This window comes from Vanacampus margaritifer, chromosome 17 (assembly GCF_051991255.1).
Source record: "Vanacampus margaritifer isolate UIUO_Vmar chromosome 17, RoL_Vmar_1.0, whole genome shotgun sequence".
NCBI classification, from domain to species: Eukaryota; Metazoa; Chordata; class Actinopteri; order Syngnathiformes; family Syngnathidae; genus Vanacampus; species Vanacampus margaritifer.
The window spans coordinates 10,109,313-10,126,688 of record NC_135448.1 but is presented as its reverse complement, the minus strand read 5'-3'; the positions used below and the strand labels follow the sequence as shown (position 1 = coordinate 10,126,688).

The following is a 17,376-nucleotide window of genomic DNA, read 5'->3' as shown; positions in this document are numbered from 1 at the left end:
ATAGTGAGGGAGACAAAGACGTGCTCTCAAGCCCCGCACGAGTCCGGCATGACCCCAAGAAGGGAGGAGACTGCAGACTAGAGCCGATCCTGGCACAGCGTACAGAAAAATCCCACCATCTTTTAATCTTAACAGTTCTTGTAATATTTCTTAGTGCTGCTCCCTAAAGCGGATAAATCATTTTAACATCCAAGCTTTGCCGCCTTAATTGATTTAGAAATCAGGCAGGCAGCTGCTAAGAAGAGAGAGTGCACAACCAGCGTTTTGGCACCAGTTTGTGAACAGCATCATGCTCACGTCTGGATGAGAAGTCCTTTTTGAAAATAGTTGTTATAATGTGTAGAAATGTGGCATTCAATGCAAGAGTTTCTGGCATGTGCAATACGTGCGGCCCATAGGTCAGCCACAAAATGACAGCCACTGTACGCAGGTGTTTCTAATAAAGTGTCCAGTTGCTGTATCCGCTGCCACGTTTCCTTCCGTGTCCTTTAACTGGGCTGCAACATTCTGACCCAGCGAGGAAGTGACTTTAGTGGGCTTCCCGACGGCACTGACCTACAGAAAAGAATCCCATCACATGCTCATTCAAGCAACTGGTTTTTAGTGTCTCTGGGTCGCCTGTTCACTTCCCCTCAGATTGATGTGGCGCTGCCGAAGTCACACTTTCGATGGCCTATTTCCACACCGCAATGCTTTTACAGCCATTAAGAACCGTTGAGAATAGAGCGTTTCATCGGGGCGTATCGCACTCATCTCCTTCCACTTTCTCCTGTGTGGCTGTCAGACTGTTAAACATGTCTGCCTTGATCAAACAGCCGTCTTGCATTGAGGCACGATTTTTTTCATTGTGTTTACTTCCTCTCTCTGATCGGATCACGCCACGGGAGTTTGACAGAGGGGAGGGCCGATATGTATGCCTGCGGTGTCTACTCTATTTGAACTCCATTCGGGCAAGGCATTTCCTCTCGTGATATTTTGATTAAAAAGTGAAGCTTCACAGTAAAATGGTAGCATTAAGGGCCTCTCTACTTTGCGTGTGTCTATCACTGCTGCATTTGTGTATTAGATTGGGCTGCTGCTCCATTTGGGGACTGCTGAGTAGCCTCATCAATTTGATAGATGTGTGTCAGACTTCCTCCCTGTGGCAATGCGTCTGGCAACACGAGTCTGGACTACATTATTTAACTGGTGTGGTTAGTCATAAAACCGCACCAGGCTATTCTTCTAATGAATAAATGTGCTATTTGTTGATGAATGTTTTACATTTGGATATTGAATGGCAAGGTGGTGCAGGGAATTTGAGGTCATCTTCCTCAGATTAATACGGTATTGCACTACGCAGGCGTTTGGATTAGAAGCCGCTGCAAACATTCAAAACAACCTTCCGAATCTCTGCAGTGCAATGCTTCACATCATGTACCTTACTGGAGCATGAAAGAATCCAAAGAGTCTCTCTAGTCTTGTTGCCGATGCTTAGAAAGAGAGGAAATGGAAACTAACAACCTGCCTTTGCCATTTTCCGCTTGCTTTGGATTTAGAAAGTTCTGCCTCTTCATCCTGAGCACGGCATTTAAAAGCCATGTTAACCACATCAACGCATCCTTTTGCCTGATGCTTCATTTTATGTACTGTACAGTGCCGTTACATCTTTATCTGTTTTATCTGGACTGTCTCTTCTTAATACGGGTTAGAAATGAGGTGGGCTGCCAGCCAAGAACTTTGCTTTCAGACTGTGCTCTAATGGAGAGGATTACTCTACTTTAGTGGCGTGCCTCTTATGTTAACCACTGTATGATAAAAAAAGATAAAAAATATTTTAAAGTAACAAAACTCAAAGCACTCTGCCTTTGTTAAAATGTGATGGAGGTTGTTGTTGTTTTTTTGAAGGAATTACAAATTCAACAATAATTATTAGCAAGCCGTTTTTATTGATATTGTGACAGTAAGTTAAAAAAAATGACATTGGCATTTATGGTGTTAGTCTAACAATATGTCAAACTGCTCAAATTGGTCATGTAATTATTATTAATATTAAAAAAAAAAAAAGTAGGCCCCCATAAGCTATTAACAATTAGCATAAAAACAAATGTTCTAGAGCTTTTTCAAAAAGGGGAAAGGCTAAATGATGACATGAAGAATGTACTACAACAGTTATGGTACAATATCAGCACTCCTTCTTACAGTAAAATACAATTTTATCACGACAGGTGATTTTTTCACACCAAATTAGCCTTATTAGCATATAGCGCTCATTGTCTCCTATAAATCCAAGTTGTGACCGGCTTGTCAAATTTAACTGTTTGTTTCTATGCCAGTCTGTCAAAAGATTGCTTTATGTGAAATGGGTCAGTGGCACAAACAAGGCTGGAATCACATTGTAAGAACACAGCTGATCTATTAAATTAGTTAAGAATCCTCCTTTCCCTTTAAGCTGTGTAAACATGGCTACCCGCGTCCTAATTATGCAATCTATAGCTTACTGTCATGGGAGAAAACTTTATCAAATAGTGACACATATAACAGTTGACAGTTTAGTTATGAGATCAGAAAAAGGGCAGTTGGTATTAAACTGTATTTCGGCTAAGCTCCTTTTCAAGTGAACTAAATCAAAGCATTTCACTAACTCCTTCAAAAGGATCAAGCAGTGAACAACTTGGGCGCCTTGATACGTGAGTTTGCCTTTAATGTGAAAATGTGAGTTTGTTGGGCCAACTTTTCTTGTAATAGTTCTTTTCATCATCATCCTTGATAAGTCTATCAGCTCCAAGCCCAGGTTGGATATGCGTGTGTATAGTTATTGCATTATTCATGCCAGGACGTTTTTGTTTGCTTGTTTTTGTGCCACCTGATGATCCCCACGGGGATGCAGTTTTAATGATCAAGGGAAAGGCGAGACTTGCCTTGTTGGTTTTTTTTTTTTTATCCTGGTCAGTTTCCACTTCATACTGTGTCATGGAGCTATCATTTATCACCACACTTTTATGTAGTCTGGTCCCAGCTGCATGAGATCATCGGTATACTGCCAATTCTTTATGTCTCTACCTCTACGACACTGTTTTCCGTTTATAAGTAATGTCCAAGTCATTTTTATCTCTGTGAGATATCTATTTATTTAATTTTTCCGGTCGGTGAATTATGTTTATCCCGACCTCACTGGGTGTTTTTTGTTTTGCGATGTGTGATCCTGAACACTCGCAGGTTATGCCACTCTTGATTTTCCACTTCAAAATACTACCACAGAAACTGAAAACAATGCCAACACACTGAACATATCAGTCAGTGTTCTGTTCTCAAATATTTAAAAATATCTATATTACATTATGTTCACCAAAAATTCTCATTAGTAAATGCATTTACCTGCGGAGATGAGGTCACAAGTTTTGCCCTGACCAATCAGAGGATGGAAAAATGATGACGCTATTGTGGTTGATCGCAAATTCTGGCCATTCCAGGGTTTAATTAAGTCAGCTGGGAAAGGCTCCATCTCCCAAAGACCCTTAAAAGGATTATAGAAAAAATATGGATGAATGGATACTGTGCTGTGGAAAACGTACAAAACTGTGGCAGCCTATTAAAGTGGAAGTCAAGTCCCAAAAATTCTTTACAATAATATGTTCGAATTGTGTGTTTGTGGAATATGAATTAAACAGTAAAATCCACTTGTTTTTATTCATTTCAGGGTGCGGCCATTTTGTGACGGAAAATGACATCACAGCTTGGACACTGTGATGTAATTTTCAAGTTGACAAGCAAGTGGCAAAATAGCCACCTCTGAACTGGATATATATATTTTCTGCTTGATTCTTATTCTACAAACAGAAAATTAATCAGAATGCTGTGCTTAGACTATTAATGAAATGAACTGGTAATGTGATGTAACAGTGTTGTTATGGTACTTGTGATTCACCCCTCACGCCCCCGTCATAATACAGACGGGACACAGCAAGGCATTGTCTGCTCTCATTGAATTGTGCTTGTTTACTATTCTACTATGCCCTCTTTAGTTACCCCCACAACCACCCCTCCCACCCCCTAGTGTCCTTTGTATACTCACTGACCTAGTAGAAATAGTTGGGCCTGGCATCGATTTTTTTATATGTCGTTAAAATATCAGACACCTCTTGTAAAACAAATGTGACTTCCCATATGCAGTCTACATGTGAGCTAAAAAAAGACGATGCTGACTAAGCTGTTGGCGTTTGCCTACATGTCAGATGTCAGCGACACTTCCTCACACGCAGGATGATGCATGGTGAGATGACAGGAAGTTTGGCCTTGAACCGGACCGTTCACCCTTATCTTTTACATAAGGAAGACTGTGAGTGTTTCTACGGGCCGGCTTCTTTTTCACACCTCCTTTATACCTGTCAAGGTCAGTCCCAATCCCCCCGAGACATGCATTTCTTTGCCTCTTCTTCCTTCCAGTGGCTGAGGCTTAGTGGTGTGTGTGTGTGTGTGTGTGTGTGTGCACAAGGGTGGGTGGTTGTCACAGGTAGAACTAATGGAATGCAAATGTGCTGAGTTGTCTTAGGACAGGGGACACATTCTAATGAGATCCAATAAAGAAGTTAAATAAAACAATTTGCCTTTGCAACAATAACAAAGCTCTGTTTTGATTAGCACGTAATTAGAATAAGTTGCAATTTTACTGAATCTTGAAATGGTTTCTTGCAGAGCTGAAGTTTAGAGAGAGGGACTGTACTATACATTGTGAGCGCTCTCATGGCGCAAGGCTCCATCCGCCGTGATAAAGTCGCTGGCTGGGTGATGGAACACCTTGGCACAAAGCTTAATACCGCCACACCGGACTCCCATCTTTCCTCAGTCTTCAACTTTTCTTTCTTCATTTCCTTCTACTGCCTGTCCAAACTCCTCAATTGCACGGCTTTGTGAGTCTGCTCTCAGCCCATGAATCATCGGAGTCGCTCGGTTACTTTCTCTTGGTGTATATTACGTCTTCTCCCCCGTGAACTGGACTCTTTGTTTACCGCCGCTACCCCTTCATTTTTTCATCATCCTCTTATACACTGACACTTGGCTTTATTTGCACTTCAACCTCCTCCACATGGGCTCCCCCATTCTCCTTTCTTTTCCCCGTGAGGCTCTGCTCTTTCCTCACATTGGGAATGTGACTGACATTTTCATTTTCATGCTAAGATGAGTCTCCCGCACACTTGCTTGGCACACAAGCGTGTATAGACACGCACTTTGCAAGGGAACCAGCTGCACATATACACACAGGCGCATGCACACAATACCCGCATGCATACTTTCTTTCCCTATTGTTGCCACCAGAATGGCTGACATGCAATCTGTGGACACACTCGCACATCTCAAATGCCCGTATACAAACAGAGTGAAGCACAAATAAGTCTGTGTGTCGCTTTCGGGCCTCTGCAAAGTCAAAGCAGCTGCGCCGTATGTTTTAGAAGCTGAACATAATGTGTGATGGAATTTTGTATGAAAAGCAATCCAGGGGAATTAGTTGAGATCGGACTTAGTGTTTATATCCAGCATACATAATATAATTATTTAATTCTTAAAAATCACTGATGGTAGTAGCATAGTAAACTACTGGGTTAAGGGCATTTGTTGCCCGATAACAGGAGGGCGTAGATCGGGGGTCTATTTCACAAAGCAGGTTTAGTGAGAACTCTGGGTCTAGAAACCCTGAAATGTGGGGAAACTCTGCGTTTTCTGTTTCAGAAAGGGAGTTAATTGAAACCAGAGAAAAAGAGGTAGCAGGTTTTTCTGAACTTTGAGGTTTTCTCTGTCCCCGCCTCCTTTCAGCCACATTTTCTCTTTCATAAAGTCCGTTGCGGCGAGTTTTTGCGTACATACGCCTATAGTCTATAGCGTAAAGTCCACAAACACGGCATGTCCTTTTGACAATGACCCTATTGATGAAGGTGCCACATTATTGCGCAGAGAATTAAATATTCGTCGTGAGATTGTTGACATGATATGCTGGCATTTCCGGACAGTTATCTTTTTGAGCGGTACCGTTTCACATCACTGTCCATCACCTACATACACAACTTAATCCGTCCTTACATTTGCAACATTACCAGTCGTACTCATGCGCTCACATCACAGCATATATTGCGTGTTGCGTTCCGTTTTTTTTCTTATAACCGTTGGAATAATGTTTTTATATTTTATCTTAAAGTAGCACAAATGAGCATTTGGTTTTCATCGATTATGGCGGCACCTTAGGACAAAAGCGTTATTGTTTTGTTTCTCTTGAAAGAACCACATTTCCCATGAGGCCAAGCGCATATCATCGTGAAATCCGCACATCCAAGGCGTCCGCAGTTAGACTGAATTACATTGTTTCCAGTGGCTATTTTCAGTTTTTTCTTTATACAGCACTGTAATGTTTCTCAAGTATGTTAACAGCAGACGGTGGTTGTGATCTTACCTTCTTTATTGTACACACAAACGGTTCCGCCACCGGGTCATAGTTTGAACACCACTGGTGCCGATGGAGTAGATGAAGAGTTCATAAAGTTATTTATTGTGGAGTCATGAGAGGAGCCTACCCAGTCTCCACAATGCAACTCAATACTGAAACTTGTGTTTTTATGAATTGTTGTAACCATAATCGATAAACAATCATTAAAATGGAAAAACTTTATTTTTTGGAAAAACAGGAATAAAAAAAAAATTATATCAACCATTTCACATAGTCTCCCATTAGCTTCCTTTTCTCATAGGGCAACACGTTTTAAATGTCTTCTTCACGCTTCCTCTCAAAGATCGACCCTCATCTGTCCCCAATCCTTCTTCCTGACCACCTCCCTCTCTCCTCCTGTGTTCCACATGCTAATGTGTTTGTATCCCCAGCCTTCGGTGACTGAGAGAAGCCATTAGAGATAATACAGACTGCCAATGGTAGCATCTGGTCCAGGGTATTTGTGTAGTTATGAGACCTCACACCCCCCAGAAGCAGTCAATCAGCCACCAGCGTTATGATTTGAATCAAAGCAAATGTTCTATATAAGTTTTGTTAGTTCGGAACGCTTCATTAATTCTGATATTTTAATGGACAAGCTTAAGGCATTGTTTGTTACATTGCATTAGTATGTTTTATTATTGTTGCCATTAGCTGATTCTAAAATATTAATGAATAAACTATTAAGTGTACGGTTGTATTGTCTCTCAGTGAAGCATGCTGGGACCATTTTGAAAACTTCATTGAGCAACATAGTTTAATATCATTCACCAGTCTCATCGTTAGTGTTAAATCAATTGTCCAGAGCCATGTTAGTAATAACGAAAACCAGTCGACTGTCGTTCTGTGTTTCTGTTTCTCCAGTTGCTCAAATTTTTAGTTTGAAAACATTTCAAATCGATTTTGACATTTCTAGAATGCCTTATATTCCCACTCACGTACTTGTTGTGGCTTCAACTCGTTTGTGATGAATGACTGTGCCCTGATTTAATTGTTTACCATAAAATCAATGCTGCTTTTGCAGAGCTGTGAAAAAAAAAAAGAGCACAACTATACTGTCTGTATATCTGTGTGTGCGTGCGTGCGTTACAGCGTAAATAATGCAGAGTTGCTGATCGCGCTGAATGATTGATGACAGAAAGGTCACACACAGGAAATAGAAAAGAACTGTGCAAACTGTAAACTGTGTGCTTCGTTTCACGCATCCATTCGTGTTCTGCATCGTCTTAATTTTGAACATTAAGTACCATAACAACTTTTGAAGTCAGAACAAAACTGCATTGACTGGCATGTTCATTCATTTTATTATGCCTTGACCTTGTGTGCACTCCTTGCATTGCGTTTTGTCACTGGTAAAATATTGATGAAGAGGCATAATCTGCGTGGTAGTCCTGCAAAGTGTACTTTTCCTCAGAGTTGTAAATGCCATTGAAATCTGAAAAAAAAAAGTAAATCCATAAAAAATAAAGCGCACTTTAAAATTGAAAAGGCCTTATGATTCATAGCTGTGACCTTCAACCAAATTACCCAATGTACAGACGCTCCCCAACTTACGAACGAGTTACGTTCCGAGCGATCGTTCGTAAGGTGAATTTGTTCGTAAGTAGCTTCAGTGCTATATTTTGTATTATAATTTATGTTTAAAGAGAATACGTACAGTACTGTACTACGTATGTTAGAGAGAGAGAGCGAGAGACACACACAGTATGTACATGCATGTAATAAGATAAATAAAATGAAGTTTAACTTACTTTTGGAAGATGTACTCGATGCTTAAGGATTTGATGGAGGAGGAGGAGGAGGAAGAGGAGGATTTTATATCATGAGAGGTTCTTCGCCGTCACTGGAATGGGCTTCAAAAGTTACTTCCTCCTCCGTAACTTCAATGTAGGAAGAAGTTGAGGGTCGCGGAGAAGAAGATGAGGGTTGATGAGTATCTTCCTTGGAGGATTTACTAGAAACTGGCCGAAAGAAGCGATCTACGATTGCACAGTTTTCTTCTTTTTTCATCATAAATGATGCGGTAGCACTGTATGGCATCATTCAATTGATTTGCAACCTTTGTGCAACGTTCAATATTTGGGTCTTGCTGCTCGAAGAGTGCGATGGCTTTATCTATGAGCGACAGGCGTTTCTTCTTCTTCCTCCTCCTCGACACGTTGCTGAGCCTCCAATTCTGGGTGAGCTCTCACAGCGCCAAGCGTCGGTATTAGCGGCGGAAAGAAAGCACTACAGTACTCGGAAAAAGGTGCGCAATAAAAAATCTAACTTACAGCATCCCTTTCCGAACATTTTTTGGCATGCGCGCCGACATGTTCATATGTACCGTTGTTCGTAACTCGAATGTTCGTAAGTAGGGGAGCGTCTGTATATCATACTTGAGTCTAAAAAATACAGCAGATGTTGTTTTTTGGCATAAAAATCAAATCTGTTGGCATACCGGCATGGCCAAGTGGTCACACTCTCGTTTCACATCCTCGCACATCCTTTTACTCGGCACCTGCAGGTGGCCTTTTGCGCTTGCTGGTGACCGACAGCTTGTGCTGTTCTCAGCTAGCGCTCTTCTCTCCACTGCATGCAGAGAGCCGTGAGGGCATCCTGCTGCCTGGGATGAGATGTGATGTGACGGCTGACTATTGCAGATGAGGAGAGAAACCTCCTGTGTTGTTCAGAGGAAGAGGAAAAGCATCTCTTGAAAGAATCGCTTATACAGATTGTTGTCAGTAAATATTTGTGTTTGTCATTTTTAGGGGGTAAATTATTTATTGTGGTAAAAGCTGCATTTGGACACATTTTTGTGTTGGATCATATTTGAGAGTGAAAAACCATTCTGCTCCTAATCTTTCTTTGTGTTACCTCTCCAGGTATTTAACACCTACTCCAACGAGGACTATGACCGCCGAAACGAGGAAGTGGATCCCGTGGCCTCGTCCGCCGAGTATGAGCTGGAGAAGAGGGTGGAAAAGCTGGAGCTTTTCCCTGTGGAGCTGGAGAAAGGTGGGAAGGAAAATCTCATGACATATTTGGCGGATTCGCCCACCCAATTGTGAGGTGTTATATTTCCCAAGAGTCTACAAACTGTCATAATAAAAAATAGGGAATCAGTCTTAAACGTATTGTGACACCTTAACTGCAAGCATTATGCAGAGCAAATGTTCTCGCAATTTGTCCCCTGCTTCCTACTTCTGCCGCCGATCTAAAATAGAGCGCTTTGTGTTGTGGGTTATCACCTTCCAGTCACTGTTATGTAACCCTAAGCTCTTATGAATAATGAAAAGGGAGGAATAGTGCACTGGAAAGGAACTTCGCATCCAGAACAATATTGCCGTATTAGTGAAGGGCAGCGTACACTTAAGGGGATGTCTTTCTTTTTTTTCTTTTAATATTAAAGCACTATTTTTATACATATTTATTTATATACCTTTTCCCTTATTATACATGCTCCATTTGCTTGCTTTTCTCTAGGAGTCATTTTAAGATTGTTGTTGACATATTTTCGAAACACAGTAGCACCCAATTCTCAAGCTAGATGAACAATTGGGATTTTTCATTAGTTACGGATGGACAGCAATGAACCCCGAAAGCTCATGTGTATTATTATTTGACAAAGACGAAAAGGAAGAACATTTTTGCTATAATTAAAGTTTTATATGGACTTTACACAGACCTGATCGTCAGATATTTTTCATTTTATACAAAAATGGTGATCGGTTGTAGTCATAATTTGCCATCATTGACCGGATCTGGAAAATGAGACATTACAGCAAACACTATCTCGTTCACTTCAGGGACGTTCTATTCTGCCCTGGTTAATAATTCATGGTTTCGCAGCATATACAGTTGGATTTCTTTTTTTAAATTGTTTTGTCCAATATTGTTAAATAATTTTTAGTTTATGTGTTTGTTTGTTTGTTTGTTTGTTTGTTTTTTGGGGGGGGGGTGCAGGAGAATTTTTCAGTGTAAATTATATCGTCACCCTCTTGAAAAAATTGCCTAAGTCATTTTTTGCAAAAAAAAAAAATTTTTTAAATTGCCTAAATCATCTCTTCATGATGCAAATGGTTCAATTTCATGTGTTTCCTGAAAAATCTGAAGAAATGACTTGGCGATTATTTTAAGAAGACGTCGATATGCAAATATTGGCTACCGGTATTTGTGGTCCGGTCCCAATTCCCTGCGAATTGTGGGGATCAACTGCATAGCAAACAAACAAGTTGTTTTACGAGATTGGATTAGTGATCGCTTTTTTGTTTTGTTTTGTTTATTTTTTTGTTAATCTCGCCAATCAGAGGTCAGCTTCCAAATCCCGATCGTGTAAAACGTAGTTTAAATGTAAGATGTGATTGCATCTTTTTATTTTTATTTTTTAAAGATTTTCATTTTTTTTCCATTCACAATATGTATATATTTTTAATTGTAGTAGTTGTTATTTGTTTTCGTGTACTATAATAGCCTCGGCAGACTTGTAGAAGACGTATTAAACTGTGTTCTACCTCTGTCCAGATGAGGACGGCTTGGGCATCAGCATCATCGGGATGGGTGTTGGCGCTGACGCAGGCCTGGAGAAACTGGGCATCTTCGTCAAGACTGTCATTGAAGGTGGAGCGGCCGAAAGGGACGGCAGGTGAGGTTCTTTCAATTCTGTTAATAATTAAGGGCAACAACTCCTGTCTATAGTACTGTGTATAAAAAGTGTTCATATTGTGAGCTATTCTGAACCTCACACACCAAACCCACACACAGTTCCTGTCAGATTTAGCAGTAGGGGTTGAGATTAGATCCATAGAGAGAGGCACACTCTGCTGTCTCACGCAGAGCTGCACATGTGATGAAATATGCAGCATGACGTCTCTTGATTGTTACCACATTCTACCCATGTTTCTAGATGATCCTCGTGTGCATCTTTTTAGAAAATGTGAACAGTGCACAAGGCCTATTGTTGTAGTGTAGGATAATTTTTCACATATAGTAGCTGACGCAAGCAATTCAGTCAAAGGTGGTCTGCTTTTTGCCCCAAGCCAGCTGGGACGAGCTCCAGCATCCCCCTGTAACCCTGAACAGGATAAGTGCGATGGAAAATGGATGCAACAGTGCAGAGTAAGGATTCAGCTGGGGGGATGTTTTTGCAAAAGTCGTCTTTCTTGACGATTAACACTGTTTTCCTGACCGCACTGTTGCCTCTGAATAATAAACACATCACCTTAATTTATTTTTTACTAATCAACTCCTCAAATTTTACTCAGTTAGACCTTTGATTAAATTTGCTGGTGCCCTTCACACAAAGCACAGAAGGATGTGTGATGAATGAAAAACTTAACTGCTGTAAAAGCTTTTTCGTTGCTGCAATTTTGTTAGTCCACATGCACGCTCGCACATCATATCCTTCAGTTATTACCCCTCCATCAGCTTGCTCGTGCGTGCGTGCGTGTGTGCGCGCGCGCGTCGGCCTTTTGCAGAGTCAGGTTTAATGGTCTGAGGCACACAATGGCGGGCAGACAGATCGATGGACCCGGCTGATGCTCACTGTTACGTGCGCTTCTGATGACCCACGGCAATGTCGCCGCTTTATCTTTTCCTAATTCCCGCTCGGCTCGCCATGTCAAGCCAGGAAGGAGGCACGAAGCCAGATTAAGATGTCAGATGCTGTGGGTCACATAGTAGCTGAAGTCTGAGTTGGTGACATTCACTGGCATGTTATTTTTAAAGAAATAAATGTGTAGTGAAAAAATAACTAAAATAGTACTCTTTTGCAGGTTTATGACTCATTTTAGCTGCCCTAAATCTTGCAATAACCCAGTAGGACTCTGAGGTCTGCATATTCAGGCCAATTAGAGGAACCAAAGCAAACACGGTGAAGCAGCATTTAGCAGCACACAAATGGAATAAGTTACCAAGAGGAGTGAAGCCATTCTGACTGTAAATTCTTTTAAGTCCTGGTTAAAAACTTGCTTATTTTCCCCCATACATTTGATGTCTTTCAAACATTTAAAATCAATTCTATTTATCTACTGAAATCAACAAACATCTACAATAGAGCTAAATAAATGTTATTTTCAAATAAAAATGAGATAAATGTGGTGTGTTGTATTTTGATATTCTGTTTTATGTAAAGACAATTAGAGCAGTCTTTGGAATTACATTTTGAAAAGTAGCTCAAACGATGAGTAATTCCCTTTGTCTGTTTTTATGCAGATTTTCAAAGTAGAGTTTCTTAATTATCAATTAAAAGGGATTTTATGGATGATCAGTGGGTGGCTGATAGGAGTTCAACATCTCATCTGTGCTGTGTTTTATGACGTACAGCAAAAAGGCAAGCTGGCCTCTGTCCTTATTAGACCTCCGTGTTTTTTTTTTTTTTTTGCGGCTCGTTTTGTCTCATGGTTAGTCTGCAGCCATCAGCGGGAAGCGTTTGCCTCAGTGTCGTCTTCCTATCTTGAAAATAATGTGCGTGATTGGCCAAGCTGATGTCTCTTCCACTTCTCATGCATTAGCCTCATCGTGTAATTTTGACATTTATTTTCCCAGGCAGTCATTTTCAAGAGGGACACGGTGAACTACGAGCCGCTTCAATTAACGTTAAGACAATGACATTCATTCTCGGACCCTCAAGTGTTAAACGATGTCCTCATTTTTGTGGGTACGTGTCTGTTTGTGTTAGGATCAAAGTAAACGACCAGATAGTGGAGGTGGATGGGACCAGCCTGGTGGGTGTCACACAGAGTTTTGCAGCCTCTGTCCTCAGGAACACATCAGGAGTTGTACGGTAAGAGACACTCCCTGTAAAAATAAATAAAACAGGTAGTGGAGGAGATGTGATCAAATCAGCAGGAAGTGGTTTCTGTCTGAGGTTTTATGGCCAGCTGTCCTACATTTTACTTTTGGTATATATTTAACCTTTTAAATCATGCAGGTTGTAAATTGAAATCACTTCCATATGCACTCACTGTGAAGGAGTTTCCATACCTGAAATTCCACAAAATGGTGGAAATAAGGTGACGTCCCGTGAATGAGGAGAAGGGTTGTTTCCAGGTCAGCTATTCCTCAGACTTCCATGATGTCCAAAGGCTTACACCACAACAATTGTAGCTCGGGTCTTTTTTTTTCTTTCCTAAATTTTCTTTTTTGTTCACCCCAGTTGTTCCTTCACATGTAGATCAAATAATAAAAGGCGCCTCTCTGCTGGAGCGTAAGGCCCTGCCTGCATTGCCTTCATAAAGGGAGATATCCAGCTGAGTTTCACACAGACAGGACACTGGGACATCATGCTCTCACACACTCGGAGCCCATCTTCTAGTTCTTTTTCACTTAGCAGAGAATAAATATGTTAGAATTTACAAAATTATATTTGAAGCGAGACCTTGTTTCAAACAAATTCATGCTAAACTATGTGTGAATTTATAAACACAGACACACTTGTGGGAATCGGATTGCTTAATAATTATCATCCATTAGACCCGTTTGGATTCTAAACATTACAATAGTTATTTAGCATATGTAGATCAAATAAAACCTAAAGAGATGGCATGTGAAGACATTGCTTACACTCTAAAAACAATGTGTCAAAAAGAACACAAATTGGGTCAAAAAGATACTGACCCAACTGAAACAACCCAAAAGATCGTTTTTTGTGGGTTCTTAATTTGGGGGGGTATTCATTTGATCCAAATTGGGTTATTTCATACAAAAAAAACACACACACACAAAAAAGTTTGGTTGTTTTAATAGGTTTGTTTTTAGGTGTTATTAATTAGAACCAAATTGGAAATGTTACAACCCAATAAATTAGGTTGTTTAGTGGGTTATTAATTAGACCCAACATTTTGGGTTAAAATAATAAACAAGCAACTTTGGTGTTATTTAAAACAACCCATAATATTTTGTTGTTTTGTGGGTTATTCATTGGATCCAAATTGGGTTATTTTATAAAAGAACTAAATACATGTGGTTGCTTTATTTAAAAAAAAAAATTGGGTTGCTTTCCCCAAAAGAAATACTCAAATTATGACTGTTTTGTGAGTTAATCGTTTGACAAAACATACTTGGTTTAAATAAAAAAAAAAAAAAAAGTTGGGTCGGTCCCTTTTTGTCCCTATTTGGATTATGCTTGATTTAACTGTTTTAGAGCGTACTTTTGTTTTGTTTTCTTAACAGGATTCATGTGTGTTTCAAGTGATTTTTTTTTTATCCAACTGTGAAAGCCTTGGCCATTGAAATCTGCACCCACAGCACAGAAAGAAGACATTTCATTAATGAGTTATCACAATTTCGCTATTTGATTGAGGCATCATCATGATTTAGTGGTTCATTGGCCTGGCTCCTGTGCAGGTTTGTCATTGGCCGAGAGCGACCAGGCCAGCACAGCGAGGTGGCCACGCTCATCCAGCAGACCCTGGAGCAGGAGAAGAGACAGCGAGAGCTCCTGGAGCAGCAGTACGCACAGTACGACGCCGATGATGATGAGGTAATGATCACTATCGATATGATTCATTGTCTGACAGGAGGACGGGAGGAGGCAGTGGTTGTAAATAGCCACCCACTTGATGAAAAATCAGCAATCATATTAAAAAGGTTATATATGTTTTATTAATTTGTAGCCCCGCTTCTTCTCCACCCAACAGCATCACTCAGCATCGTGCTTTGAATTCTTGTAAAAGCTGTAAGAAAGTTTAGAAAATAGCTATTTTACACAGATTTTTTTTTCTTTTCCATTTAGCAAGAAATGTGATTTGTGCTAGTGGGTCACAAAAATGCATGCGGCGGATCGGGACTCTGTAAGCTCATGCTCTTCACGCTTCCCATGTCTCGATCAAGTCTCCCATCACACGTCCGGACAGTGCAGTGGGAGTTGTCATGCATAAGAAACTGTTCTCCAGGCCACGGAGGCGTATCCCAAGTGCTGTCATAATCCCAAGCACATACACACGCCTGTTCACACTGCCTGTTCTAATTAAAGTCCTGTGGAGAATTGGCACCGCGAGAGTGGGACGCCATGTACAGAACAGTCACTTTCAGACATGCAAGGAACCTGGGGCTTCCTTTATCCTCCCACTGTCTAACACCACCAGCAGGATAACAGCACAACCAGACTCTCCAGTTTTTAGTTTTGGGAGGGGGAAAGCGTTCCAACTTGACTCGCGTAACAGCAAAAGAAAACCAATGAGAAATAAAAAATGGAGTCTTGTAATTAGGTTAGTCTTGTCTAGTCATTTATAGGATAATATATTCTATGGCAGGGATGGGGAAGTCCTAAAAAGTTTAACTTTTGTACTTACTGCGTAACCCTGTTAAGTAACAAACCAATATACCATGAAAAAAAAACATCAAAAAACGCAGATAATTTTCATGAAAAATGGGGTGAAATTAGGGACATTATTTTTGTATTTATTTATGTATTTTTAAAAAGGTAAAAATCCAACATGTGAAAATATATTTTTTAAAAAGGAAAATGTGAATCTGAATTACGAATATATGGGAGTGAATATAGTTTGAAGTTGTAATATCACCAATCACCACTAGATGGAAGTATTGGCTTAGTTGTGCTTACACTGAGTCTTTGCTGCACAAACCTCAATAATATAAAAATTCGAGCGAGTTGATTTTTGTGAAAAACTATAAAACTGCACTTAATGTTGGTTTCTTGTTCAGCAGTTTTGTGTCGTCCTTGAATGATCATTTTTAAGAGCATGTATTTTTCTAGAATAGCATTTTTTGTCATTTCAGAAGTGCGTGGGCCTATGTGACCCTCCATTAGCACTGAAGAAAAATTGTGGGCCCCTCCAGCATTTAAGTTGCTCATCCTTGGTCTATATAAAGATTTTAAACTGCTTCCGAAAACACTTAGCGTTAATTCATAGCGTTGTGGGATAAACCGTAACAAAACCATTATCCAGATCTAAGGGGCAATAAGTAGAGCTCATCAATATTAATACGGCTATAAATTTCCCAGCGATTCCCACCCCGGGTGGGCTGGGATCAAGGCATAGTATGCTGACGACTGTGACTGATGGCTCTTTATTGGCGTCCGGTCCCAAGGGAAACAGAAAGTCCTTCAGTGAGCAATAAATGACACATGCACACTTTTGCGTGGAATTATTAGTAATCAATCTCAATCTTGGCCATCTGTCAGTAAAATAGGAACATGCATGCATAGCACACACAGTCTTGAATTTTGAGGTACGAGTCAAAGCAATCCCCCCAGAAAACTCCACTTCAAAATTTTGCCAAGTACTGCCGATCGCTCTAAACAACAACCATTTGCATTTTTGTTGCCATTCTGCTCATGGATTCCCCCCCATCTAGGCATGTGGCGCCAGGTGATTCATCACACTCATGTAGAACTGCTCTAATATGTATTGTCTTGCTCCCCTTCACCGAATGGGACCTTAATATATGATGCTGCAACCATGACAACAGACGAGCTTATTATAGGAAAAGGGGACTCAAGACTGTTATCTGAATTGATCTACACCTGCACATCCTGTTAGGATACACAATTTGCAAATTAAAAGGAAAAAGGATAACGCTTCATCTGGAAATAGTTGTCAATACATTGAGTGAAATTATGGAAGCAATGACCTCATTTGTTGGAGATGTAAAAATGGTTCACGTGTAGGAGTTATAGTACATGTGTGGGTGCGAGGTAGAAACTGTTTCTTACGTTGGTATTCTGCTCTCACTGGACCTATTAGTTACACATGCTCAATCTTATATAAGATGCTGGAAAGATTCTGCCTTTAGAAAGATGATAATCCCTAATATCACCCACTCGTGTTGCTTAAAAATAGCCTCTGCAAACCACAATAATATTAAATAAGCACCTCTAAATTGAGCATTATAGCATTTGTATTATTTTAAATGGCTTGATTGTGTGACGCTACAAAGGCGCCAGAGATATATTCACAGAGTACAGGCACTGTTGGTCA

General features: G+C 40.3%; 1 protein-coding gene across 3 annotated transcripts in view; it reads left to right on the top strand.

Annotated features, from left to right (window-relative positions):
• ppp1r9a (protein phosphatase 1, regulatory subunit 9A) overlaps positions 1-17,376 on the top strand; it is a 33,484-nt gene that overhangs the window by 4,658 nt on the left and 11,450 nt on the right. For all 3 annotated transcript variants that reach the window (XM_077548960.1, XM_077548959.1, XM_077548958.1), the window contains exons 3-6: positions 9,319-9,451; positions 10,958-11,078; positions 13,113-13,217; positions 14,780-14,915. In XM_077548960.1, coding sequence (XP_077405086.1) covers positions 9,319-9,451; positions 10,958-11,078; positions 13,113-13,217; positions 14,780-14,915 — 495 coding nt within the window. The remainder of the gene's footprint in view (positions 1-9,318; positions 9,452-10,957; positions 11,079-13,112; positions 13,218-14,779; positions 14,916-17,376) is intronic.